Genomic DNA, 27,995 nt, shown 5'->3' with positions numbered 1-27,995 from the left:
TTGCATGATTAGGATGCATAAAGCCCTGTGTCTTCCTGGGCTATTAAAAAAAAAAAAAGCCTGGCATAATGGCACACCTGTAATCCCAGCATGGTGGGAGGCTAAAACAGGAGGATAGCAAATTCAAGCCAGTCTGGACACCTCAGTGAATTGAGAAAATCCTGTCTCCGGCCGGGGATTGAGCTCAGTGGCACCATGACTGGCTGGCAAACACAAGGTCCTGAGTTTAATTCCCTATGCGGGGTGGTGGTGGTGGGGGGTGTCCTATCTTGAAATAAAAGGACTGGAACTGTAGCTCAGTGGAAAGACCCGGGATTCATCCCCCGTGCCACAAAAGTAACAGATAGATAGATAGGAGAGGAACCCTAAAATCAGATATGGCAGAAATAAATCAATCATGTTATTTATACAATCTTTGTTATCTCAGTGTTTTTGTAAAGTACTTCAATTGCCTATATTCACTGGAACATTGTGGCTAGGCAAATGGAACCAGTAATGGAAGTGATGCACTAATTCCCAAAACTACACAGTGTTCACTGTGAAACAGCAAATGAATAAATATACTGACACTTTCGGGAACCGGGTTCTCACACTCTGGGAAAAGGAAGCTACATGCAGGAAATAAGGAAAGAAGAGTGGAAAGAAGAACACTGATGATGAATTGAAACTGGAAATTATCAGTAAAAATTCATTATTTAAAACTATGTGCATGTACATGTATAATATATTTCCCAGGACTCCTCACTGAAGTAAACTAGAAGCAATGAAATCTCAAAAGCAATGTTCACACAAGACCTTGGTTTTTTGCTTTTGTTTTGTTTTTTCGGTCCTGGGGATCAAATTCAGGACCTTGCGCTTGCCAGATAGACAAGCACAACTGAGCGACATCCCTGGCCCGTTTTTTTGTATTTTTTTTTTTCTTTTGAGATTGGGTCTCACTATGTGTAGTTCAGGCTCCTCGAACTCACTATGTAGCCCAGGATGACCTCAAACTCATAAGCCTCCTGCCTCAGTCTCCCAAGTGCTGGGATTACAGGTAGGTGCCACCATGCCTGGCTAAGACTTTGATTTTGAAACAGAATTCCCCATAAGGAAATCAGGCTCTTGGGCTGGGGATTTAGCTCAGTGGTTCTGCCACCTGGCTCAAAAGCGCAAGGTCCTGAGTTCAATCCCCGGTACTAAGAAAAAAAAAAAAAAGGAAATCAGACTCTTGAATGGTCTAATTTCAGTTCAATGAGAAAATACAAAGCACATGAAGCATATCTGCTGTTCTAGAAAGTAAGGCTCAATCAGACAAAGGACTACTGTCTAGAATATATAAAGAACTTAAAAAAATCAGACCCCCCAAAATTTAAAGACCCAATTCAAAAATGGGCATCTGAAATGAACAAACATTTCTCAGACAAAGAAGTAAAAGCAGCAAATAAGCATATGAAAAAATATTCAACATCACTGGTCATTTGAGAGATGCAGATGAAAAAAACACTGTGATTCCACCTCATTCCAAAAAAAATGGCTGCTATCAAGAAATCAACCAAAAATAAATACAGGTAGGGTTGTGGGGAGAAAGGAACCCTTCTCCATTGTTGATGGGAGTGCAGACTGGTGCAACTACTGTGGAAATCAGTATGGAGACACATCAAACAACTAGGATTGGAAGTCCCATTTGACCCAGCTATTCCTTTGGGAATCTTTCCAAAAGAATTAAAAGAATCATACCACAGCAATATATGCACATCCATGTTTATAATAGCTAAAACTTGGAAACAGCCCAACTGCCCATCAACTGGAGACTGGGTAAAGAAGATGTGGTTTTTTTATAAAATGGAGTACTACTCAGCCGTGAAGAGTGAAAAACTAGAGACATTTATAGCTAAATGAATGCACATTGAGGCCATAATCTTAAGTGAAATAAATAAGACACACATGTACAAATACCAAATAGATTTTCTGGTGTGAGAAACTGAAAGTATAAATAAGGGTTAAAATGTGTAATAGATAATGTGAAATAGGAAGAAAAGGTCTGAAGGGGAAGGAAAACTGGCAGGGGTAGGGGAAAGGAAAAAATATGAGAAAAGGGAAAAATGGGAACAAAGTCTTTGTAAATAGGGAGGGGTGGAGGGGTTGAAGGGAGGGCAAAAGAATGGGGAAAAAATAAGAACCAAGATACATCATGTAAAGGTACAAATTTCCAATGATGAACGTCATCGTATTATTGTATACCTAAAATGTACCAATAAACTTGAAGAAAAAAAAAAAAGGCTCAAACCAACCAGGACATGTTAAAAGACAAAAACAAGCTTGAAGGGACTAGCCAAATTTAAGACAATTTGAGCATCCAAAACAAGATCATAGTAACAGATTATAATAAAGTAAATTTTTAAAAAAATATAGTGACAATATATATATATTTACTTACACATTCATATATATATACATACATATCTCTGGTACAGAAAGAAAAAGAGAAAAGAAAGGGGAGAGGGGGGAGGGAGGCAGGCAGGCAGGCAGGGAGGGAACAGGATATTCAGTCTCAAAGCATTGTCTCATAGCTTACTTATTTGGGGGGGGCGGTACTGGGGATCAAACTTGGGTCCTTGCATTTGCGAGGCAGGCAGCGCAACCACTGAGCTAAATCCCCGGCCCTCATAGCTTATTTATTAATTACAGAGAGAAAAAGGCACGTCTATGATGAGGAAACCCAGTAGACACTTCCTTAACCAAATATCATAATGTGAAATCACCAATAATGGGATAAAACAACACTAGTGTGTCTTCTAATTTTCTAAAAAGGACATTGTCTATGTTTAACCTAAATCTTAGGAAACCATTAGCCAAAGCAGATGCTGGGGTCATCCTACCAAAAACTAGACTCCTTAGTAACAAAGATAAAGCAAAGGGACAAAGAAATGTTCTAAATTAAAGGAGGGTAAAATACATTATGATTAAGATTCTAGTATTTTGGAAAAGGCAACAAAGGACATAATTCGATGACTGCAGAAAAGTGAATACAAGGACCAGGGATTTAGCTCAATGGTTCCAGTGCCTGCCTCGCAAGTGCAAAGGACCCAAGTTCAATCCCCGGTACCAAAAAAAAAAAAAAAAAAAAAAAGCAGAAAAGTGAATACAGACTTTACTAGACAGTATCATTGTGTAAATATTCAATTTGACTGTGATGATCTTGAGTATTGTAGTTTTGTAAGGGACTGCTGTTTTCTTTTGGGGGGGCAGTACCGAAGATCGAACTCTGGTCCCTCCGCTTGTGAGGCAGGCGGCGGAACCACTGAGCTAAATCCCCGGCCCAAAAGTGTATCTTTTTTTTGGTACCGGGGATCCAACTCGCATCCTTGCACTTGCACAGCAGGCGGCGAAACCACTGAGCTAAATCCCCGGCCCTTTTGTCCTTTTCTTTTAAATGGCTCAACAGTCAGACAAACAGCAAAAGTGGCAAAGTATGAACAAGTGGTAATCTAGGTAAGAATCTTGGTAGGTATCATTAATCTTTCAACTTTTCTATAGGTAATTTTTAAAAAATTTATGCATGGTGCCAGGCGTGGTGGCATGTCTGTAATCCCAGCATGCAGGAGGCTGAGGCAGGATCACTGCAAATTTGAGGCCATCTGGGCTACATAGTAAGTTCAAGGCCAGCCTGGACTACATGGCAAGACTGTGGCTCATAAATGAATGAATGAATGAATGAATGAAGACATGCTGCATGAGCCTATAGTCCCAGATATTTGGGAGGCTGAGACAGGGAGACCACTTAACCCCAAGAGTCTGAGACCAACCCAGGCAACATATTATAAAACCTTTTTTAAAAACATTGGAAGCAGGGCCAGGGATTTAGCTCAGTGGTTCCGCTGTCCGCTTCGAAAGCACAAGGACCCAAGTTTAAAAAAAAAACGTTGGAAACCAACAAGAATGCATATAGGATCATGAAGACTCTTACAACATGAAAGAAAGAAGTGAAAAGAAAAAGCAGCCCACAACCAGATGTGCTGTTGTATACAGATAATCCCAGAACTGTGGGAGGCTGAAGCAGAAGGATTTCAAGTTTTCGTCCAGCCTAGGCAATTTTAGCAAGATCCTGTCTCTAAATAAATAAATACATAAATAAATTAATAGACCTGGGGCGGCAGCTCAGCAGAGACCCTAGGTTCAACAGAGAGAGGGAGAGGAACAGGGAGATGGGGGGGAGGGGGAGAGGGGGAGAGGGGGAGAGGGGGAGAGGGGGAGAGGGGGAGAGGGGGAGAGGGGGAGAGGGGGAGGGGGGAGAGAGGGAGAGAGGGAGAGGGGGAGAGGGGGAGAGGAAAACAAAAGAGCAGCAGCTTTGCACTCAGATTGTTACTTGTTTTTGTTGTTGTTGTTGTTGTTATTACCGTGATGATGCTGGTTTCTTTTTTCTTCTTTTTCTTTTTCTGTAAATTTAATTTGTACGGTCGCAGGATGCTCTCACAGTAACTAGATACCCAAAGGATAATGGAAATGGTCTAAAAGAGAAAAAATAGCCAAGCCATCAATAAAGATTTCTATCAGAGGGCTGCAATTTAGCTCAGTGGCACCATGCCTGCCTCACAAGCACAAGGTCCTGAGTTCGATCCCCAGTACTCCCCCGCCAAAAAACTATCAGAAAATTAAAGGCAATGGATTAAACAAAAAATTCTAACTGGCAGTTTCTATACAAATTCCTTCAATTTCTTTCCTGAATTTTTACTCTCTGGTTTCTACAATCACACACTGACCCAGGCCTTCACCATCTGCTTAGACTACTGAAATAGCCTAACCCTTTATCCTTGATATGGCTCTTCCAGCTAAATCCATTTTCCACATCACTCCAGTTTTCTTTTACTTCCCTGTAAAAGTGGGGATCCATTCTTTTCATTTAGTGAAAACTCCTAGGAAAGTTCCTAGGCATGGAATCCAAAGATTCTTTACCATTGGCTCGCACCACATACCTCACTGGCCAGCTGAGACCCTGACTTACAGACCTGTGGAAGGACCTCCCCAGGTCATCAGAACATAGTCTGCCTGTATGAAAGTAGCTTTTTATCCATTTTTTTCCTAGTCTGCTGTGTGGGCATGTACACAGGTGTCATTATTACTCACTTACTAGGTATATCTTAGGAACTTTTAACATGCTAGTTCTCAGAACACAGTATACTACCTTCAGGAAATTACTGAAGCAAGGAGAGAAAAGTAAACAGATACATGACAGAAATACAAGGAAAGATGATGGATTATGAATAAAGTAGTGTTACAAAGGTTAAATTGCAGGTATAACATGCCTATTGCCTATTCATAGTTGGAAATTGAATACTGCATACCATTAAGGAAAATCACATTTTTCAGGAAGAGAACAAAAACATACCTCAACAAAGAAGACTAGATTTTCTAAAAGAACAGGGTGTGTTTTCAAATTACCATCTTTTACTTCTAAGAGGTCACCTGTACATTTACTGAAGACATCTGAAGACAGAAAAATATTTTACACTTTTATTCACTTTTTTCAATATCATTTTTAAGAATACAGTATCTAATCTACTAGAGAATAAGCAAATATAAAAGCTTAATTTGGAGAGCTTTTCATTTCCACTTTCCACAATGAACCAAATACCAGAGGGTATCTATGTTAAGCTCCTTAAAAATCTATGTTGACTACTGCTCAATAGTCTTTTGTTTGTTTGTTTGTATTTTGAGACAGGGTCTCTACTAGTTCAGGTTGGCCTTGAACTTCCCATGTAGCCCAAGCTAACCTTGAACTCACAGCAAGCCTCCTGCCTCAGCCTCCCATGTGCTGGGATTACAGGTGTGTGCCACCACGTCCGGCCTGCTCAGTAGTCTTTGAAATATAGAAAGTGGCTTTAAAAATTACATATTCTGGTCACACATGGTGGTGCATGCCTGTAATCTTAGCTACTCAGGAGGCTGAGGGAGGAGAGTTGCAAGTTCTAAGCCAGACTACCCAATTTAGTGAGATTGTGTCTCAATTTAAAAAGAGGCTGGGGGGAGAGCCGGGGATTTAGCTCAGTGGTTCTGCCGCCTGCCTCGCAAGCGTAAGGACCCGAGTTCGATCTCTGGTACCATAAATAAATAGATAGATAGTTAGATAGATAGATAAATAAATAAATAGAGGCTGGGGTTGTAGCCGAGTGATAAGAGCACTTGGCTAGCATGGGCAAGTCCCTGGGCATAATTCCCAGGGATCACGCGCACGTACATGCACACACACGCACACACACACTTACACACTGTTTTTTCATTGTAGGGTCGGCATATCAGCTAAAACATTTCAAAGGTTTTAGGCACAATAAAATTCCAAAGGTCACAAGCACAATAAAATTAAGAGTTTAAGTGAATGATTTAGGAGAACTTGTGCCATTATAAAGACCAAGAAGGTATTCTGTAGAAATTCATCTTCATAATAGATACCATATTTTATTCACACCTTTTAATTTTCAGGCATTTCTCATTTGGGCAATAAAGACCATTTAGGTCCTTGAAAAAAAGCTCTTATGGATTTAAAATGCACATACCAATCAACTGCATTCCTAGAAATTCAATTCCAAGAAAATAATCAAATAAGTATCCACACACTATGTCCCATGATGAATTTCTGCATTATTTTAAGAAATAAATAAATGATGCATTATGTACTCAACAGAGGAGTACATAATTAAATTTGGTACACTGATACAATACCATAGAATTGTATACATGCTTTAAAATGAATGGAATAGAGCCAGGCATGGTGGTTCATGCCTGTAATCCCAGCACTCAGGAAGCTAAGACAGAAGGATCAAATTTAAGGAGTTACATAGTAATTTCAAAGTTAGCCTGGACTATAGAGTGAAACCATGTCTCAAAACACACATACAAACCAGGTGTGATGGCGCACACCTGTAATCCTATCACTCAGGAAGCTGAGGCAGGAAGATTGCCATGAGTTTGACGCCAGCTGGACTACAAAGTGAGTTCTAGGCCAGCCTGAACTACATAATGAGACTGTCTCAAAACAAAACAAAACAAAAAAAGCAAAAACAAAACACACACACACACACACACACACAAACACAACCAAAGGGGGGGAGGGGGAAAGAATTGCATATAGGACTGGGGATGTAGCTCAGTGGTACAGAACTTGCCTAGCATGCCTAAGGCCCTAGGTTCAAATCCCTAGCAGTGCCCATAAACAGGGAAATATATGTATTTATATAAAGTTGACATGTAAAGATATCAAAGATTTTTTAAAAATCAGAAAAGCATTTGTTTCATGTTAAAAAAAATTACTACTACGCATTTCCACACACACATTTATGACTGTGTAGATGGCAGGTGGGTATAATGACTCCAAAGGGTTAACAGTCTCCAGGCCAGGCTGGGGAATGGGGGAGACCATGTAAGTATTTACTACTTTTGTAATCAAAACTTAATTTTTAATAGTAAAAAGTGAGTTTTTAAGAATTCTACAAATATGCACTATTTTTGAGTTCTACCACAAGTTTCCATTAAAAAACAAAAATTAAGTTAGTGCCAGACAACCATTTACAATACAAGAATCCATAGTAAAAACTTACCTTTTAACTGTTCTAATAAAGACTTAAGGCTATTCTCTATTCGCTCCTGTATCTCCATTGTATCCTCTAAAATTGAAAAGGAAAATATAAAAAGCTATCTTCTTTTAATAAGATAAAGAAACGATTAATACTTGTAAGTTCCTCACGGGCAAAGGTCATCCCCCCTCCCCCTTCAAGATACTAGGGCATCTAAATTCCATTATTGAGATAAAAATAGAAGAAAAGGGGAAAAAATGTAAAAAGGAGAAAAAGTCATTAATTATCTACTACCTAAAATGTTTTAGGAGAATTTGAAGTTTATGCATTTCAAATACTCTGATAGGAAGCTGGGGATTTAGCTCAGTGGTTCCAGCGCCTGCCTTGCAAGCACAAGGTCCCAAGTTCAATTCCCGGTACCAAAAAAAAAAAAAACTCTGACAGGACCTACAAACCTTCTAATTTTAAAGGAAACAAAAAATATGGTCAATGGAATAACTGATCTCACTGGGTTGAGAACTCAGAAAAAAACATAGGGCTAAAATTTTAAAATCCAATTCAATATAAAATCCAGTAATATTTCAACAAATCAAGGATTTCATCAGCTTTTAGATTTAATGATTGACTATTTTTTTTAACTGTTATTTTATTTTTATTTATTTATTTTTGAGACAGGGTATCACTGTGTAGTTCAGGCTGACTTGAATTCACTATGTAGCCCAGGCTGGCCTCGAACTCACAGCAATCCTCCTGCTTCAGCCTTTGAGTGCTGGTATTACAGGCATGCACCATCAGGCCCAGCTAATAATTGACTTTAAATATGGAAAGGAGCCAGGGATTTAGCTCAGTGGCACCACACCTGCCTTGCAAGCCCAAGGACCTGAGTTTGATCCCCGGTACCAAAAAAAAATATGGAAAGGAATTATGCTTCTGAAACATTTCTTTGAAATCTGTGAATGTACCCACTCATAGACTAAACCAGACATTTCCCAAACAGCTTCCAGCTTTCCTTAATTCTACATTATTTTTAAATGTGAAGGTATAAACATTTTATTTCATTTGCTAAACTTTCAATGATAAAGACCCAGTGAACATACATGCCAGTATATATACTTACCTAAACCATTGGTATCCAGCTCATAAATATCATTAACAAGATAAAAGGAACTTATCTGGCATCGAGAACAGCCAGAATTAATGAATCCACCCATTCTGGTAGGTACAGGACCAAGGAAAGGATACTGGAAATAAAGAGGAAAAATGATATCTTTTAATTCATGCAAAATAAGACTACAAGGGATTGTAACAACTGGATAAAACCTGTTTCACTGATCCAATGAAAACCCATTAACCAGCAAACTAATAACTAAATCATTATGGTGTAAACAGAATGCCATATTAATTTGTTGATGGTTATTTTAAATTTACTTATTACATAAAAAACCTTTTGCTTTTCTTCACTATCTATTCCACATATAAAGAAAGCCTATGCAATTCTGAATCTATAAAATTCCTTTTTCCTACAGATGCCATAAACTGGGACCAAATGTTAAAACTGGTTCTTTACTGCTCAGCCAATCCTAAACTCCTATTTAAAAAAAAAAACTACATCATTAATAAAATGATTGCAGCTCTAACAACAAATACTTTTAATGAATGATACCTGAATTTTTTTCTCAATAAATCGCTTTCCTGTTTCCACAGCCACCTCTAGCTGTTGAAGGAGCAAACGCAGAGTATCAATCCGGGAGGAGACACCATTCTCAGCAGTCTTCTCTGAGTTCTTTGGCTCCACAGGGTGGTTAAGACTTGGAAGTCCACTGATCAGCCTCAATGTTAAGGAACGTATTCTTAACCACATGGTCTCCTCCTCCAAGGAAAGTTTCTTATGCTCTTCAGAAACATCCCTTCAACAAAAACAGCACCAGACCATCCATTTTATTCAACTTTTTTATTCAAATTTTTCAACATTTGCTGTCAACAGTCAAGATACCTTTGAATGACCCTATGACCATTCATTTTCTATCTGAATGATCTTGGACAAGCCAAAAATTGTCTGAAACTTCATCTCACTATAAGTAAAATGGGTATGGTAACCTACCTACAGATCACTTTTCCTTTGACTTTCACTGATAATTAAAGTACCTCACTGCACAAAATATTCAAATGACAGGGCTGGGGATTTAGATCAGTGGTTCCGCTGCCTGCCTTGCAAGCACAAGATCCTGAGTTCAATCCCCAGTACCAAAAAAACAGAAAAAAAAAACCACTTACTTAAAAAATAAGAACCAAGATGGATTATGTAAAGGTACAAATTGATGATGAATGCCATTATATTGTATACCTTAAATGTACCAATAAAATTAATTTTTAAAAAATTCAAATGACTGAAAAGAAAAAGTATCCTGATAATGAATCAGTAACAAGCCTGGTATAAGACTTTTGGTATACATAGACTTTTGTAATAGAGATGTATAAAAGTAGCTAGAGGTGTAGCTCAGTGGTAGTTTAGAGAGAGGGAGGGGAGGAAAAAGGAGGACAGGGAAAGAGGGGAGGGAGGAGGAAAGAGAGGGGGAGGGGGAGAGATAAAATCGTAGGCCTGCAGACATCACCTTTAGAAGGGTCTAGTCTACTTGCAAGGTAAGCCCCTGGCTGTTGTCTGAAAGCTTGTACTCTATCCATTCCTTAAATGTCAAGAATGGCTTATTGTGCCCACATTGTTCAAACCACATGGTTTATGGTGAACATCTTTCCTTCTAGAAGTCTGGGATTTTGGTACATGCTGGATATAGCCACTAAAAACCTTGGGCATGGAGTCTCTATTCAGTTTCCCTGGGCAGAAACACTGCACATGTGTTACAGCATTATTCCCTGCTAGAGAGGAACACATTTGGTGTGTCTCCTCACAGGAGGGACAGAGCAGTGGAAATCTCCAGGCTCTGCCTGTGCCTTTTCCTTTGCTATCCTGACCTGTATCCTTTTGCTATAACAAACCTTAGTTGTGAGTGCAACTATATGCTGAATCTCCTGAATCATTCTAGCAAATCAGACTGTGATCTTGTCAAACTACAGGTTATATTTTCAGAACCACCTCATATATCTATCTTTGCATTCTTTTGCATTTATTTCCTTAGGCTCCACATTCTTAGAAGCAGATATGCTGAAGTAAATAGTATGTGGTAGCATTTAAAATTTTGATACATATCGCTAAAATCCCTATAGGAAGGTTACATAAAATTTTATCACTATGTAAACACGTGACAATAACCATTTTTTTCATACAACCTTGCTGATCACAAGTTTTAATCTTTTTGTTAGAAATAAAATTTCTATCGCTGTAAGGTGCATTTCTTTGAAGTTCTTATTAATCCCTTTGTACAGTGTTTCTTATCTTCTTTGTCGGTTTATTAAGTGTTCTCTATACAGATGAAGGATACTGATGTACATGAACAAATTAGAGACCGAGGATGAAAAGTGCTTACCTAGCATATGCAAAGCCCTGGGTTCAATCTCTGTATCACTAAAACGATACACACCATGAAGAAATTTACCAATTTACCATAAATCTTTAGGACTTAATGAGTCTAACTTCCAGATGTGATATACTTCTAAGCTTTCTCCACTTACTTAAAAAAAGTGGGGATTTTTTCCTTATAATTTCTAAGGAATTTTAACAGATAATCTTCAATCTATCTGGAATTCCTTTCCATATATACTGTAAAGTAGATCTAAACTTTAGATAGAGCCAGACAGAGTTAGTAGTCCCGACAGAGGAGTGAGATATATCATCTTTCTTTGGCTTATCTATATTTTCTGATCTCAACAACAAACGTGCAATTCTATATGTGCACAAAAAGATTTTTTTAATGTCTTAGATTCACCCTAATTTTTTAGAAATAAATTGCTTGAGATTAAATCTCTTACCGGTCTTGTGGATCCCAGCTGAAGAAAACATTTAAATCTCTGTTATCTCTCAAATCTTCCCATGGAATGTCATCCTCTTCTGGCCTAAGATTCATTGACTTTATACTTTCTGCTAAACTGGTTGATCTGTAATATAGAGTAATTATGTTTTATTTCAAAGCAAAACAGACATAAAAATATATTAGCCAGGACTGTGTTTTACTAGAAAGATAGGAAGGAAAAGAGGAAGGAAGGATTTACTATTAAGAAATAAGAACTAAACCAGGCATATACAGGTGGTGTACACCTGTAATCCCAGCACTCTGGCCCAGGCAAGAGGATCATGAGTTTGAGTCTGACCTAGGCAACTTAACAATTTAGTGAGACCTTGTCTCAGAGTAAAAAATTAAATGGCCAGGGATGTAGCTCAGTGCAAAGGTCCTGGGTTCACCTAATACCACATACATGCATATATACATAAAATAAGAGCTAATATAAGATGAAATAGAACCAGATGAGCCATGGATTTAGCTCAGTGGCACTGCGCCTGCCTTGCAAGCACAAAGGTCCTGAGTTCAATCCCAGTACCAAAAAAAAAATAAATAATAGCAAGAGAAAGTTTTCTGTACGCCTAATCAAAACAAAGTAGATCAGAACTAATTCCTGAAAACCTTTGTTTGTAGGGGAAGGAAAACTTTTAAGCACAATATGGACCAGGGTTGCCAGGTGTAGGGGCCCATCCCTATAATCCCAACACTCAGGAGGCTGAGGCAGGAGTATCACTGTGAGTTTGAGGCCAGCCTCAGCCAGGGAGTGAGGATCCTGCCCAAGACGGCTTCTGAATTGGATCTCAAGATGTTGCTGACAGTACTCTATCATTCTCTGTTTTGTTTTGTTTTTTTGTACAGGGGATCAAACTCGGGACCTTGCGGTTGCAAGACAGGTGGCGGAACCACTGAACTAAATCCCTGGCCCTCTATCATTCTCTTTGAAAGGCTAGAGGCTATTTCCCTCTGTTCGCTCCTCTGCTCTCCCTTTCACCATCATTTTTCCCTTAACGTAAGCCTGCTAATGACACCCACGAGCCCATTAAGAGTTCTACAGCATCTAAGATAATCCTATAGATCTTTTTACCTCTCATGTAATACTTACATATTTGCTTCAAGTAGAAGATCTAACAGCATCCGTTCAGTACGAACTTGTGCAAAATGAAGAGAATTATTCAGCCTGTTCCTAAAAGCGATAAACTCTGGGATCTTCTCAAACGCACCATATTTGTAAGCTTGAATAATATATTCTGAGGTCTGGGAAGGAAAGATATCACCTTGGTATAAATATTACATTTTAGGCAATGTAAGCAAGCTTTGCCAGCCAAAACAAAATACTTGGGCTAAAATCAAGTAACATTTTTAATTCAATCTTCAAAGGTTTTGGTCAAATACAGTATCAGCTTTTAAAAATGTTACTTTTCTGCCTTCCTGCACATGAGTCACATGTCTTCTTTATTAGTACTACTAATTACAAAATCCAGCTCCTGCTACCATCTCATGAACCTTCTCTAGGCAGCCAATTTTTCAATGCAACAGGACTGGAGATTTTGTTATGCCACATTAGAGAAAAATTTGGTTAGTGCCATTCTGGAAGGGATATTACTCCATGTTTTTCTGCATCCAGGATAAACTGTATTTTATACAAAGGTTCCAAAGATGAATAATGTAACCACCCCACACACCTAAAATAACAATCACTCTCCTTCAGAAAAAACAGACTGCTCCTTGGTTTTCTTTCTAAATACTATTATCACATATATATATATGTGCATTACATCAGGATAGAAGACACCAAACTAAAGACCTATAAAAAAAATCATATAGTAATCCATTCTGAGGACAGAAAGACTTCAAGACCAGGTTTCTTGTCCACAGACAAGTGAAAAAAACTTATCATATGTGTTTTAATTATAGATTAATACACATATACACATGAAACATTACAGAACAGAGGCAAGATAAAGAATTCTAACCAGAAATCTTGGCACAATAGAAGAAAATCTTGGGGAAGAGCATTTCACAGGTAGGGGGCCTATGCCATCAGGATCAGAAGAAAGGAGATCACCCCTTTGGGCCAAGAAAGTGTTAGCTCAAAGCTGATGTTTGCCCCAAAAGATCTTTTCTAGAAAAGCCAGTCTTTTTGCACAGCCTCAATTAGCTCTATTCCCATCTCCATTATTTCTGAGTGATCTGCCCAGTAGGAAAATAGGCCAATAGTCAACAACATACCCTCTGATACACAGCCTCGCAGGGTTCATTTCAGGCCGCGGGATTGCGCCACGGGCGCTAATTCAACTGCTTTCGATGCAGCTTTTAAACCCCCATGGGACACCTCGGCGAGCTGTTTGCCTGCAGTATCTGGAGAAATTAAAGACGGACGGACACAAGAAAATTAAAAAGATTACTTGTGATCCTGCAGGTGTAAAGAGGGACTATCTGAAAAAGCTCGAATGTACTTGTTAGCTTGATTAAGGATAGTGATATGGCCCATCAAGAAGAGGCCAGAACACTAATCACATATGCCTATCCAGGGCCCCTAGGCTTAGAAAACATAGCAAGGTTTACTTACTATCAGCCCTTGCAATAGGAACTTACAGCTTGAAAAAGCTGAGAACACTTGATTCATCCAATAATCAGGACAAAAATATGACTCTGGTAATTCCAAATTTATAAATTACAGTTCCAAAACACGCTGTGATTAAAGAAAAGAACCCAGCCTTACCAAGTGTAGGGACAGTTTTAAATGAGTGGTCTATGGAATACCACTTTGAAAAAAGCACAGTAGCTTTTAAAAAAGAAAAATAGGGGGCAACAGGAGGTAGTATAGACTTTAACAAACTAAGAAAGTAGCTATAGTTCTCTGTTTGTCTTGTTTAGATAGTCCTCCTTAAACACTGTAGTAATGTACCCCTGCAGAACTGGACAAGGGCCAGGAAGTGAGCAATAGCACAAAGGCTGGGCAAGTATTACTACATGAGAGAACAGCCCCCTAATGGAACTGCAGGCAAAACTGGAACCCAGGCATATTATAGACTTCTGAATGGAATCTGTTGTCCATACCTATTTCTACTCAATTATGCATCAATGAGATTATTTAGATCCCATATGGATTCCTGAAATGAACCCTGATAACTGTAAAATTAGCAAAATACATCAGACCCTTAAATAATGATCTTCACAAATACTTAAAAAATAGATTTTAAAAGGCTTTTAACCACAAATACTTAAGTAACTACAAATTTTAATATGAAACTCTAGCACTGATTATCATATTGTAAAAAATCTATTCCAAAGTAAGATGACAGCAGGCAATGACCTATAAGAAAATCCCTATGCAGACTTTCCAAAGATAATTTAAAAGCCTCTGTATTAACCACACTGGATTTTCTATCTAGTGACTAAATGTTCTTTCAAAAAGTTAGTTGGAAAGCGAAATACATCAGCTGCCCAAGGGAAAAGCATGTGGGGATCCCTAAAACGACCAATAATAAAAGACACAGAACAGAGATCTGGCTTTGTAGACACATTTCTAATACTATGAGGGAAAGGTCTGATACACACAGAATGACAGTACAAGCATGACCAGCCTCAAAGTCCTTCAGGAGTCAGTCCACATCACCATCTGTTTCCTTATTTAAGAATGCAGGCATCAAGGTCTAGATGCATTTTTCTTGCTGTACTGTGTCTTTCTTTTACCTCCAGACCCCTTAAGATTATCTACTTCTGTGTCATTAAATTAGTCCCATCCTAAATTTTTTTTTCTAATTTTTATTTTTATTGGTACATGTTTGCAATACATGATTACATTCATCATGAGGAGTTGGTACATGTACCTAACAAGATGAACAAAAGCCATTCTTATGACATAGGCTATCCCATCCTAAATTGCTAGAGAAGTCCTAGTCTCAAATCAATAAAATGCTATAATTTTATCAGGCTCAACATCACATACATTCAACAAAATAAGGCAACCCTGCTACTACACACAATCAACAGCAAAACATCAAAGACACACAAAAAACCCACTGAGAATAACAAACCTCAAATTCCTCTTTTTCTTTTTTACTAGTATAAAATAATGTGCCTTTATTGACCAAATCATGATGACTGATACGGTTCTTAAAAATGCTGGATAACTGAAGGCTGAATGAAAACTAGCCATCAGATGATGATTATTATTATTCCCACCTCACAACTATTTGAGAAACAAAATTTTATAAAGGATTCATCAGTAAGTGTAATGTGCCTTTAATCTCTTTCTTCTAAATACAGAAATGATAGTCAAAAAAAAAAAAATGATAGTCAAAATTATGAAATTTGAAGAATTCAATTCTTTTGACTCTGAATTAGTGGAACTCCTTGAAAACAGAGGCCAGCACAGGTAACTTGAACACACAGTGATAACTTACAGATTTATACCTCAACTGCCCACTCACACTTGGAGTTTCAATACCTAATGTCCTAGAGATGCCTTCTGGCCTCTAAAGCCAGGCCAGCATCATCTAAGCAATGTGCTCAGATGCTAGTACCCACTTCCCTCTCTCCCTGATTAGAAGTTATGTCACAAAAAGAGATCTGAACAAAGACATCAATCACTGGGAGGCAAGCTAAAAACCAAATGATAGTACACAGAGAGGCATCACCATCCAAGCAGGGAGCCAGCCAGCCAGTCTTCCAATTGCTCAGAGTTGTCCTGTGCTACTCCAGCCCTTTAGACCATGCCTTGAAGCTTACAGAACATAACTATCAAAGCTGAGAGCAATAAACCTATATTCCAGTCTTCGGAATCTCTTTTTACTCTGCCTTCTATTTAATACACCTGAACTAGACAGAGGCTCAATTAGCCATAACTCTTGTAGTTTTGTTTTTTAAGTTGAAAAAAAAAATCCTCAAGAGTACTGCCAAGAAGCATCCCAGATGACAACTTCTTACCAAGTTTCTTAGTTGCTAATAAACCGTGAGAATGGAAAGCTATGGCCAGATACCTGGCATGGTCAAATTTCTAGGAAATAAGTTTTAGAAATGTGCAAGAACCAAGTAGGCAGAGACTCACAAAACCTCTGCTTAACCAAATAAAGACCAAGTCTGCTTGCACTGAAAAATATGGTGCAAATCCCATCCTTTCATTATGGCACAGAGCAGTTCTCTTTTATTGCTACTTTTAAAAAGGTACAATTGACCTAATTCTCTTGAAATGTCCCTCAACTGATCAATTTCATAATTCTTTTTCTCTTTTTTTTCTTTTTAAATTCTTGAACCCAAGGACCAGGGATTTAGCTCATTGGCACCACGCCTGCCTCACAAGCACAAGGTCCTGAGTTCGATCCCCAGTACCGGGGAAAAAACTTTTTTTTAATTAAAAAAATCAAATTCTTGAACCCAGAACCCTGCACATATTATGTGAGTTCTACCACTGAGCTTCATCCCAGCCTCCCAGTAGCTGAGATTACAGGCCTGTGCCACCACCCTCTCCCAGGCTATAAACTCTTATGGGCTATTTCTTTTTCTTTCTTTTTGGGCTATTTCTTATACCTTGGAAAAAAGTCTTAGAGATTGAAAAATAAATCTATGTGTCATAACACTTCTTAGTCTATTAAGAGTCAGTTTTAGTTGAGCATGGTGGCACATGCCTGTGACCTCCAGCACTTAGTAAACTAAGGCAGGAGGATGGTTGAGTTCAAGGCCAGCCTGGGCTACATGGCAAGTTTAAGGCCAGCATAAACTATATAACAAGACCCTGTCTCAAGTAAAAATTAATAAATAAAAATTCAGTTTTAAATGTAATTTCCCAACAAATGTATTAAACATACCCACATCCCTACAAACCCAAGTTATCTCTACCTCTATTTAACAGCCTTGGACTGTAAACTATGGCTGAAAAGCACTTGCTAGTACAGTACAGGGCCTCTCAACACGTGCACACCCTCTTTTCTATGCAGTCAGCAGGCACTAACAGTAAAAATAGTTATTCACTTACATCTTTCTGGTTGGAGTGGAAAAACCTGAGTGCGAAGTTACAGGATTGGGATGCAGCAGCATACTGACCTAGAGATTCGGCGTATCGGGTCAAAAGATAACTGGGTTGGAAGGAAAGAAAAACATACATGTTTACTTACCCACCTTTAGTACAAACATTACACTTCAAAATACTATAAATGACAAAGCAATAGCTAAGGATAAAAAACAATTGAAATATCCTGCCATTTAAAATGATCTAGAAAATGAAGGGATCAAGAGATGGATAGAAAAAAGAGAGAAGGATGGAGAGGGGAAGGAAGAGAAAGGGGATGAAAAACAAGAATTAAGATGTGTTATGTACAAGTACCAATTTCCCACAAGGAATGTAAACATGTACTACATACATGCATTGATAAAAAAGAAAGGGCCAGAGATTTAGCTCAGTGGTGCCACCACCTGCCTTGCAAGCGCAAGGTCCTGAGTTCGATCCCCGGTACCAAAAAAAACGGAAAGAAAAAGGGGCTGGGGATTTAGCTCCATGGTGCCACTGCCTGCCTCCCAAGCACAAGGTCCTGAGTTCAATCCCCAGTACCAAAAAAAAAAAGGAAGAAAAATAAAATAATCTAGTTTGGAGAATCAAATTAAAAAAGAAAAAAAATGGCAAGGTCCATCCTGTTTTGTGGGAAATGTGAAGTTACATGCCATGGTTTCTTTATAACCTGCCCATTAATGAAACACAAAAGTTGTAACAGCACATAATGCTGTGTTCCTAAAACACCAGAGAGGATAAAGAAAATGTTCTTAAATAATCACAAAAATAGCCAAAACAAATGCAAAAGGACATGTCAGGTCAATAAATGAAGCACACGTCAGCCTCAACTGTGAGGCAAAAGTAAGATTTTGGTGTGTACTAAGAATAAATGTTCAAAACACACAGCTGGTTGGCTGGGCGTGCAGCTCAGGGGCATAGTATGCTTAGGGTATGTGAGATCTGGGTTCAACTCCTAGCACAAAAAAAAAAGGTTGGTTGCTGTCTCTGGGAGAAAACTTTCTTACTATGTTGAAATTGTGCAGTTTAAATTAACCACAAAAATGCTAGGAAATATAAACTCTATTCTTTGGCCATCAAATTCTTTTTTTTTGGGTACCGGGGATCAAACTCAGGACCTTGCGCTTGCGAGGCAGGTTTGGAGCCACTAAGCTAAATCCCTGGCTCCTAAAATTCTATTCTTTACAATGGGTAATAATAGTTTATGACTGAATGTCAGGAACAACTGTACTGCTAAAATCTAAAAGTGGGAGAGCCCCATGACTCCCACCCTGAGGCAGCTGGCTAATCATTATTCAGAGTATATACTACCAACCCAATGGTGTCATGCTGGATATGTTTAGCATCAAGGCTGGAGTAGAGATCCACCACTGGTTCAAATGCACCCAGCATACAGTAGATTCGAACAAGCAGCAATTTGAATTGAGCATTGGAAGGGCTATGGGTTAATCCTTCTTCCAGCAGGGTCAGGGTCTGCCACACAGCAGTCTCATCACCTAAAATCAAAATATAGCACATTATTATCTACCCAACTTGACAGCAAATGGAGAGTTCTCAAAAAACAAAACTTATTGCAATCATCACCTCCCTTATTCTATGAATGAATTTAGATGGCAGAAAACAAATTTTAGATAAACACTTGTTACCAGAATAGAGAATTATCTGAATACACAGTCATGTATTTAGATACATGGTTTAGTTCTTAAACATGCCCTTTGTAAAAGTGATGCAAGATTTAAGTGGTCAGATCTTGTGGTGGAAAATTATAGAATTTCATAGAATCCCAGATCCTGGAAGAGATAGACTTTGAAAGAAAACTGGAATCCACCAAGCTTCATACTATAGAATTTTCTTCACAAGACTCCAGAGATTCTCCAGACACCATTTTTCTCCCATATGTAACTCTACTTTTATATGATTTTTTTTTTTTTTTTTTTTTTTGGTACCAGGGATTGAATTCAGGACCTTGCACTTGCGAGGCAGGCACCAGAACCAGTGAGCTAAATCCCCAGTCCCAATATGTAACTCTACTAACAAGATGTCATATAAAATACTGCTTATTAATATCAGACAAAAATGTCACACTTCTTTTGATAAACTACCAAATTATAACATGTATTAATAGTCCTAAAGATCAACTTGTCCTATAAGATCTAGCTAAAGAAAATAAAAAACACAGACAAAGCTTCATATATAAAAATACTGATTGTACCGTCCAATGAGGGGAGGAAGATTAAGAAAATGACAGTAACATCCACACAAAGAAACATCATATAGCTATTTGACATTAATGAAATTTTTAATTACCAAGGAAAATGCTTGTGCAACAATGTTCAATCAACACATGGAAAACTCAAAATATCAAGAACTGATCTCAAGTCTATAAAATACAAAAAACAGAAGAAAACATGCAAAACAAGGTGTGGAGAGGTGAGACTTTAAACTATTCTCCAAAATTTTACAAGCTATTTTTATTATCACATAAGATCTAACATAAAAAGACTTATGCATTAACATTTGTTTTTGTTTTTTTTTTGGTACCGGGGATCGAACTCGGTTCCTTCCACTTGCGAGGCAGGCGGTAGAACCACTGAGCTAAATCCCCGGCCCAATGCATTAAGATTTTAAAGTTATTCTATACACTTTATTTCCAAAAGAAACAGAATATAATCAAATAGTGGAGACCTTAGATAAATACCACCCATAACCCTACTCTACACTATGAAAACTACCCATAATCTACTCAAACCAACATTACTATTTTTATGTATTTCTTCTGTACTATAACTCCTTTACACAGTAGTAATCATAGCATACATCCAATTTTGCATTCTATTACTGTGTTTCCCTATGTTGCCACTCTGTCTTTCCCATCACAATTTCATGTAACTCTACACTCACTGACCTAAACTCTGGGGCAGCACTGGACATGGACTGGAAGTAAGAGTCACAGGTAAGTCCCGGCCTCAAGAAGCTTAAATTTTGAGTAGAAGAGACAAATGGACAATTATTGTATAAATGTAAGAAATCCTGTTTTATCTAAGGATAACTAGTATCAGGAAAAACAAAACCAAAAAACAACATGAGATAATCCCCAACACTATCACCACTACTGTACAAGGGCTTGTGCACTGAGCTACATCCTCCGGTTTTTTAAATTTTAAAGCTAAGATCTTCACTAAATCACCAAGTTGCCTAGGCTAAACTCAAACCTGAGGTCCTCTTGCCTCAAGAATGCTGAGAATAAATAAATTAATTAATTAATTAGGGACCGGGGATCTAGCTCAGTGGTTTCACCACCTGCTGCACAAGCACAAGGACCCGAGTTCGATCCCTGGTACCAAAATAATAATAATAATAATAATTAATTAATTAGTTTTTCCCCCTTGGGAGACAGGGCCTCACTATGTAGTTCAGGCTGGCCTTGAACTCATGGTGATCCCCCTGCCACAGCCTCCCGAGTGCTAGGATCACAGGAGTGTGCCACCATACCCAAATGGGATGGTATTTATAGTAAGATGACTTTCCTGGATTCAATATCCCCAAACACAAAGGGAAAAAGATAGACTTATATAGCCTCATAAACAGGGTTTCCCTGACAAGGGTTTCACTTTCATCCTTGGTACAGCACAGTATAACAAGCAGCACCCTATGGGTACATACAACATCTTACACAACTCCAGAAGGGGCAGAAAATCTGCAATGGAGGAATAGGTGAAATTAAGACAGGCTCTGACAGAGACATCATTTGACTATAAGTTAGATAAAGAAGGTAAGGAAATTACTTCAACCCGATGTTCAGTGACAAGATCGGTTTTTAAAAAGTAAACTCAGGGGCCGGGGATTTAGCTCAGTGGCGCTGCGCCTGCCTCGAAAGTGCAAGGTCCTGAGTTCAATCCCCCATACCGCCAAAAAAAAAAAAAAAAGTAAATTCAGCATTGTAAGGACCTAAGAATCTGGAGATGTGGGCAGAAGGCAGACTACAATGGGCTGACTTTCATCCTCTGGAATGCAGGGTGTCTTTTAAGAATTTTAGAAAAGGAGATGACAGCAGACTGAGTGTTCTGCGAAATGGTCCTATAAGACAGAGGCTGCACCATCTTGCTCACCACTGTCTACTCTTGTACTTTATTCTCATGAATATTTGATTAGCACCAAAAGTTATTTTTTCTCAAAACTGCTAATAAAAGAAAATATCAAGAAGTGCGACTTAAAAAGAAAAGGGTGATCCCCATACCATCTGTGGAATCATCCTACTCTTCTTCAGTGACTCACAATGCTGCTTTTAGTGTGTTTATATTTTTCTCTTAAAAGAACTACTCCAATAAAATGCGTTTCCACAAGTTTTAAAAGTGGGCTGTTCTGGTCCAGGTGTCTATCCATTTACTTTTGAATCAGTTTCATCATAATTTAATTGTTATAGTTTTATAACAGGTTTTTAAGAGTCATTATGCATTATTCAGAACCATAGAATAGAAATAGAATAGATATCCACTGATTTAAGAATATCCTGGTTACAAGGGGTAGGATAAATTGGAAACTTGGTTCTTCTAGAAGCACCTTGGAGAAGAATAAGGAAGAAAAAACTAAGTACATAAGTCAAATTCATGGATTATACAATCAGCCTAAAGAAGGAATGCACTACTTATAATTACTAAAAACAAAAAGTAAAGCTGTATTGAAATCATAACGACTCACCTGTTTCTCTCCATATATCAATAAGCACATGGACAGCAAGGAGACAATAATAGTCAGAAAACTGCAATTCTGTTTTCAAACAGGATTTCCCTGTGGGGGGAAAAAACATACCATATTTTCAACACTTGTTCAGGTATTACTGTCCTCAAAGGAGGTTTTTAAAGCAGAAAAGAGAGACGGAAGAAGAGAGAAAGAAAAAAGAAAAAAGGAAGAATTGAGTTAAGTACCAGAACAAAAATAGAAGGCACAAATCAAAGTGATCAAAAGAAAGTAAGCTCACATTCAGCTGGAACAGAAGGAAGGGTTCCAGACAGAATGGACCCATGACAGTACCCAAGGAAAAGATCTAGGAGGTTTTAGGTGAATATAGGCGGATAAGCCAAGGGCTATGTATAACTAAGTTAATATTATATTCCTCACAGGGCCAAGGATTTAGCTCAGTGGTTTCGCTGCCTGCTGCGCAAGCGCAAGGACCCAAGTTCGATCCCCATTACCAAAAAAAACCCAATATATATATATATATATATATATATATATATATATATATATATAAATATTCCTCATTTACCTAATTTTTTGGAATATAGTCAGGAAATACTGACACCTGCTAGTCAATTTATATTTCTATCCCATAGATCTAGCAAACTCCAGGCCAATCAACCTAAAGATCAGCTACTTCTAAATTAAATGTTTATCTTACAATCTACAATATCCCTTTGCTTCATTTACATACTCTATACATTAAGAATATTAAGTCCTATAGGCAGATGGTGACAATTATCACGAGCTATGCAATTCATATAACCCAATGTAATAGCTCATGAGATGAGAATCTGGACAACTAGAATTATTTAAACTCCAAGTTTATGAAAGTCTTTGCATCTTACTACTTAGATGATGTTTCAAACTGGTAAACTCATTAAAACAAGGGTGGCCCAGGATGTAGCTCAGTGGCACCACGTCTACCTGGCAAGCGCAAGGTCCTGAGTTTGTTCCCCAGTATGGGGGGGTGGGAGGGACAAGGGTGCTATAGGTGCATTAAAAACTGACTTCTAAGTCTTAGTGGCTCAGGAGACTACTGAACATTATGAAAAATTGCTCACCAAATTCCAGGCCATGCTGGTACCTTAACATCAATTCTCTGACAACACTCAATTTTTGATCTTTATCCATGATGTGGTACAAGCCAAGTAACCTCGTCAGCTGTACCACACACAAATGTTGCTGCAGAGCTCGGATATCAGCAGGCAGTGCCAGCTTATCTTCTGTTGGTGTCGACAAAGGAACAACTCCAAGTAACTGATTAATGAACTGCAAGGTGGGGAAAATAAGAAACGCATGTCTCAAAATTCAACTAGTCTTCAGTAGCAAACTCCAGGCCAATCAACCAGAGGATCAGCTACTTCTAAATTAAATGATTAACAGCAACTGAAGGTGGGCATGGTGGCATATGCCTGTAATCCCAGCACTTGGAAGACTGAGGCAGGAGGATCGCCAGGAGTTTGAGGCCAGCCTGAACTACACAGTGAGACCCTACCTCAAAAAAAAAAAAAAAAAAAAGGAGGTGGGGCGGGCAGGGATTTAGCTCAGTGGCACCGTGCCTGCTTCACAAGCCCAAGATCCTGAGTTCAATCCCTGTACCAAAAAAAAAAAAAGAAAAGAAATTGAAATGGTCTGGAAAGGATATCAAGAAAAAAAAAAGTTCCCTTACTTTACCATTTCCTTTTCTTTTTTTTCTTTAACTGTATCATTTTCTATCTACTATAGCTTAAAATGCTATTTGTGCCGGGCTGGGGATTTAGCTCAGTGGTTCTGCTGCCTGCCTCACAAGTGCAAGGTCCCAAATTTGATCCCTGGTACCAAAAAAATATATACATATATATTTGTGACAGTATATAATGCTTGTGAAACTCAAATGAAACTGATACATTCACTGATGGCCAAAAGTATTTTGTCAATACCGTGTACTACAGGCACTAAAAGACTTAAAATTATTAAAATTATCTTTTAAATTAACATTAACATATATTGATTGTAGCAATGAAAAGTTTTAATTAGGAAGACTATACAAAAAGTAGACTCCCAAAAAATTTAAACCTACAACTATACTGACTTACAAATAAATTCTTAAAGGTTATACACTGAAAGGAATGGTTATTGTGTCAGTGACCTTTTTAAAAACTTTTATTTCGGGCCAGGGATTTAGCTCAGTGGTTCCGGCACCTGCCTTGCAAGCGCAAGGTCCCGAGTTCGATCTCCGGTACCAAAAAAAAAACCTTTTATTTTGAGATAATTGTAGATTCACACTCAGTTACAAGAAATAACACAGAGGCTGGGTGTGATCATGCATGCCTGTAATCCCAGCACTCAGGAGGCTGAGTCAGGATTGCTGTAAGTTTGAGGTAGCCTGGGCTACATAGTAAGCTCAAGGCCAGCCTGAACTACATAGTGAGACCCTGTCTCAAAAACCAAACCAAAACAAACAAAAAAACAAACTAGGACACATGGTAAGTAACAATTTACAGGCTTCAGAAGACTAAAATATAGGTTTGCAAATGGGAGGCACCAAGAAACAGCAAGGTTATTCCAGTCACAGGTGCTTGGAAAACACAGATTTTCATTCACAGAACCATGAAGGCTCAGAAATTAAGGGTGTCTCTGAGGACCAAGGTGCCGATGACACTAAAATTTGGTAAATTTGTTCTAAGAAGCTGGTCCCTTCCCCAAGCTCACAGACCAACTTCCTACATATGAGCAGAAACCTGGGGTTTTATACATATGAGAAGCTGAACCAAAGATGCTATATTTAGGGCCAGTAAAAGAAATCAGACTTGGGGACAACAAGATAGCTAAAAATGAGGATAAGTGAAAACTGGCTTTTCGATGATGAGTGCCCCAGATCCCAACCTGATCCCAGAATGCTGCCAGCCAAAAGTTTAAGTTCCCAAGCAGACAGTGGCAAATGGACATTCTATGGAAAACATCTCTAAGGTGGGGTGAGGAGATAAAGCAAATGGAGCCTCATGTTTCAGACTACACTAGGAGTGAAAATCTTTCAGGTTCTATGAGACCAGTGGTGGCAAACCTATGACCACCACAGTAAGCTGTTTGTATCACTGAAAGTTCAGGTTCACCATTACTATGCTAGACTGATTACAGCTGATGGAACAAAAAAAATTTTTTAACTCAAAGAGAAAGCCAGGCATGCTGGTGCATGCCTGTAATCCCTGCACTCGGGAGGCTGAAGCAGGAGGATCACAGCAAACTTGAGGCCAGCCTGGACTACATAATGAGTTCAAGGCCAGCCTGAACTACATAGCAAGATGCTGTCTCAGAGGGGAGACAGGAGAGGGGAGAGGGGAGAGAAAGAAAGAGAGAGAGAGAATACTGTATAAGAAAGCTAAAAAGGTAATCAATTTCATTTCACTTAACATTATGGTCTTAACATTATGGTCTTATCTTCATTTTTAGCTATGTTTGTTGTCCCCAAGTCTGATTTTTTTTTTTACTTTAATACAATGACTCAAGTTTATCTTTCTTTCTTTTTTTTTTTGGTACTGGGGATCTAACTTGGGTCCTCGCGCTTGCACAGCAGGAGGAGAAACCACTGAGCTAAATCCCCAGCCAAGTTTATCTTTCTTTATGGCAGAGTAATACTCCATTCTATATACAACCATATTTCTTGATACATTCATCTGTTGATGAACATACAGGCCATATGTAAAATGTATTATGAATTGTGCTGCTAGAAACATGAGTAGCATATATCACTGTAATATAATGTCTTTAAGTCTTTAGGGAAGATACCTAGAAGAGGAATAGATGGATCAAGTGGAATTCCTAGTTTTTGTTTTTTGAAGAATCTCCATATTGATTTCCATAGTGGTTGCACTAGTTTACATTCACACCAACAATGTAGAAGGGTTCCTTTTTCCCCACTAATAGGAAGAAAAGGAAAGAAAAAAGAAAGGAAGAGATTTCCAAATACTCCACAATAGAACACCAACAGATGAAGATAGTAACTATAAAAATAAATTGCTACATATAAGCCTATAATTTAGAAATATGGAAGTAAATAATAGAAGAGTTCAGGACTGAAAGTGATTTGTGTCTGTCCAGTAGGAACAAAGAGTAGCTGTTGTCAAAACAAGCTTTCTGATTCTATTGGATTTTTCCAATAAGATACATATAATTTTATGATACAAAAACAAATTCCACTGGCCATGCAGTTTCACATCTGTAATTATTTTGCTTCAATCTGCCTAAAATGTATTAATTTTAGTTGAGATCAGATATATATTTCCTATTTGTAGCAAACTATAGTAACTGGTTTTTATAGTTTTGCTTACAAGCCTCTATGGTTTCTACTCCTAGCTCTGTCACTCCTGGAAGCCATTTTATGTATTAGTTTGTTTGCTATTAATGCCTTCTTTAGTAAACACTAAAGATTTCCAAACAAATCTTATTATGAAACAATATGTACATTTTTTAAGCTGTTCAGTTTTTCTGATGTGCAAAAAGCTTCTTTAAAAACTAGAACCATTCTGGGCCGGGGATTTAGTTCAGTGGTTCCAGTGCCTGCCTTGGAAGCGCAAGGTCCCGAGTTCGATCCCTGGTACCAAAGAAAACAAAAAAAAACTAGAACCATTTTATTGTTTAGCTAAAAATCCCAAAGCAAAGAAAACAAAAGATGAAAACATCACCCTGGATGAGCCACTTCAGGATAACTAGATTCAAAGTCCCCCTCTTATGAGCTAACCAATACTTTAGAAAGATCTGGCTCATAATTCATCAGGACAGCAGTTCTCAGCTTGAACCTATTTGGATAGTCTGCAATCCTCCTACAGACATATTTGCTGAGTGGCAGGATTTTTAGCCACTGAAGTCATTCTACTAAAAAGTTAAAAAGTTGTGGCAGCAAAATAACTCCTCTCAATTAAAATTTACTCAGAGCAAGACTACAAAAGTCACTGCAACAACTTTTTAAATCCTTAATCTCATAGAACAATGACAATCATGTCACTGCTCGTATTGTTGGGTTTATGTGAACAGATAAATATTACCATATGTTTTCAAATGAGATAACCTAAGATTTTCTTTTTGGTACCGGAGATTGAACTCAGGACCTTGTACTTGTGCAAGGCAGGCATGGTGCTGCTGAGCTAAATCCCCAGCCCTGACCTAAAGATTTTCAAACAAACAAATCAAGTAAAACTACATAGAAAAAAATTACTGGTACTAAATCCATGGCAGCAAGCCTTTATGAAGAACCTTCATTTCTTATTAAAGGAAAGATAAGTATTTCTCCAATGCAGCCCTACTATTTGATACTTAAACCTCCAAGATGGTAATCACTGTAGGGACAAGATCAGTTGCTCCCTGTTAGGGCTGAGTACATAATATGTTCAATAAGCACTGGATCAATCTATTCTACACGCTTATCTGGATTCTGCTTGAATCCCTCCAGTAGTAAGAAACACACACTGTATTTTTAGAAAATTCTGACTAGTAAAAAGATCTTACTCTCACATAGCCTAACTGAATTCCCTATAAAAACCTTGCCAGTTCCTCTTCTCATCCCTCTCCTACAAGACTGCTTTTCAAGGGCCGGGGATTTAGCTCAGTGGTTTCGCTGCCTGCTGCGCAGGCGCAAAGACCCAAGTTTGATCCCCGGTACCAAAAAAAAAAAAAAAAGACTGCTTTTCAAATATATGGAGGAAAATCCCACTCTCCTCAACAAACAAAATTCTCCTTCCCACCTCACATTTTTTCTTCATAGGCTTTCAA

General features: G+C 38.2%; 1 protein-coding gene across 2 annotated transcripts in view; it reads right to left on the bottom strand.

The window, feature by feature from the left end:
• Positions 1-27,995, bottom strand: part of Naa25 (N-alpha-acetyltransferase 25, NatB auxiliary subunit) — an 82,622-nt gene that overhangs the window by 18,896 nt on the left and 35,731 nt on the right. For both annotated transcript variants that reach the window (XM_087198401.1, XM_087198402.1), the window contains 11 exons: positions 23,312-23,519; positions 22,209-22,298; positions 18,826-19,006; positions 17,481-17,580; positions 12,606-12,757; positions 11,475-11,600; positions 9,214-9,457; positions 8,668-8,791; positions 7,575-7,640; positions 5,369-5,466; positions 4,380-4,490 (listed from right to left, as the gene is read on the bottom strand). In XM_087198401.1, coding sequence (XP_087054527.1) covers positions 4,380-4,490; positions 5,369-5,466; positions 7,575-7,640; positions 8,668-8,791; positions 9,214-9,457; positions 11,475-11,600; positions 12,606-12,757; positions 17,481-17,580; positions 18,826-19,006; positions 22,209-22,298; positions 23,312-23,519 — 1,500 coding nt within the window. The remainder of the gene's footprint in view (positions 1-4,379; positions 4,491-5,368; positions 5,467-7,574; positions 7,641-8,667; positions 8,792-9,213; positions 9,458-11,474; positions 11,601-12,605; positions 12,758-17,480; positions 17,581-18,825; positions 19,007-22,208; positions 22,299-23,311; positions 23,520-27,995) is intronic.

This window comes from Heterocephalus glaber, unplaced genomic scaffold (assembly GCF_053883595.1).
Source record: "Heterocephalus glaber isolate CG9 unplaced genomic scaffold, H.glaber_assembly_v1.0 deba00001687, whole genome shotgun sequence".
NCBI classification, from domain to species: Eukaryota; Metazoa; Chordata; class Mammalia; order Rodentia; family Bathyergidae; genus Heterocephalus; species Heterocephalus glaber.
The sequence above is the reverse complement of the archived record's forward strand: the minus strand, read 5'-3'. Positions and strand labels throughout refer to the sequence as shown.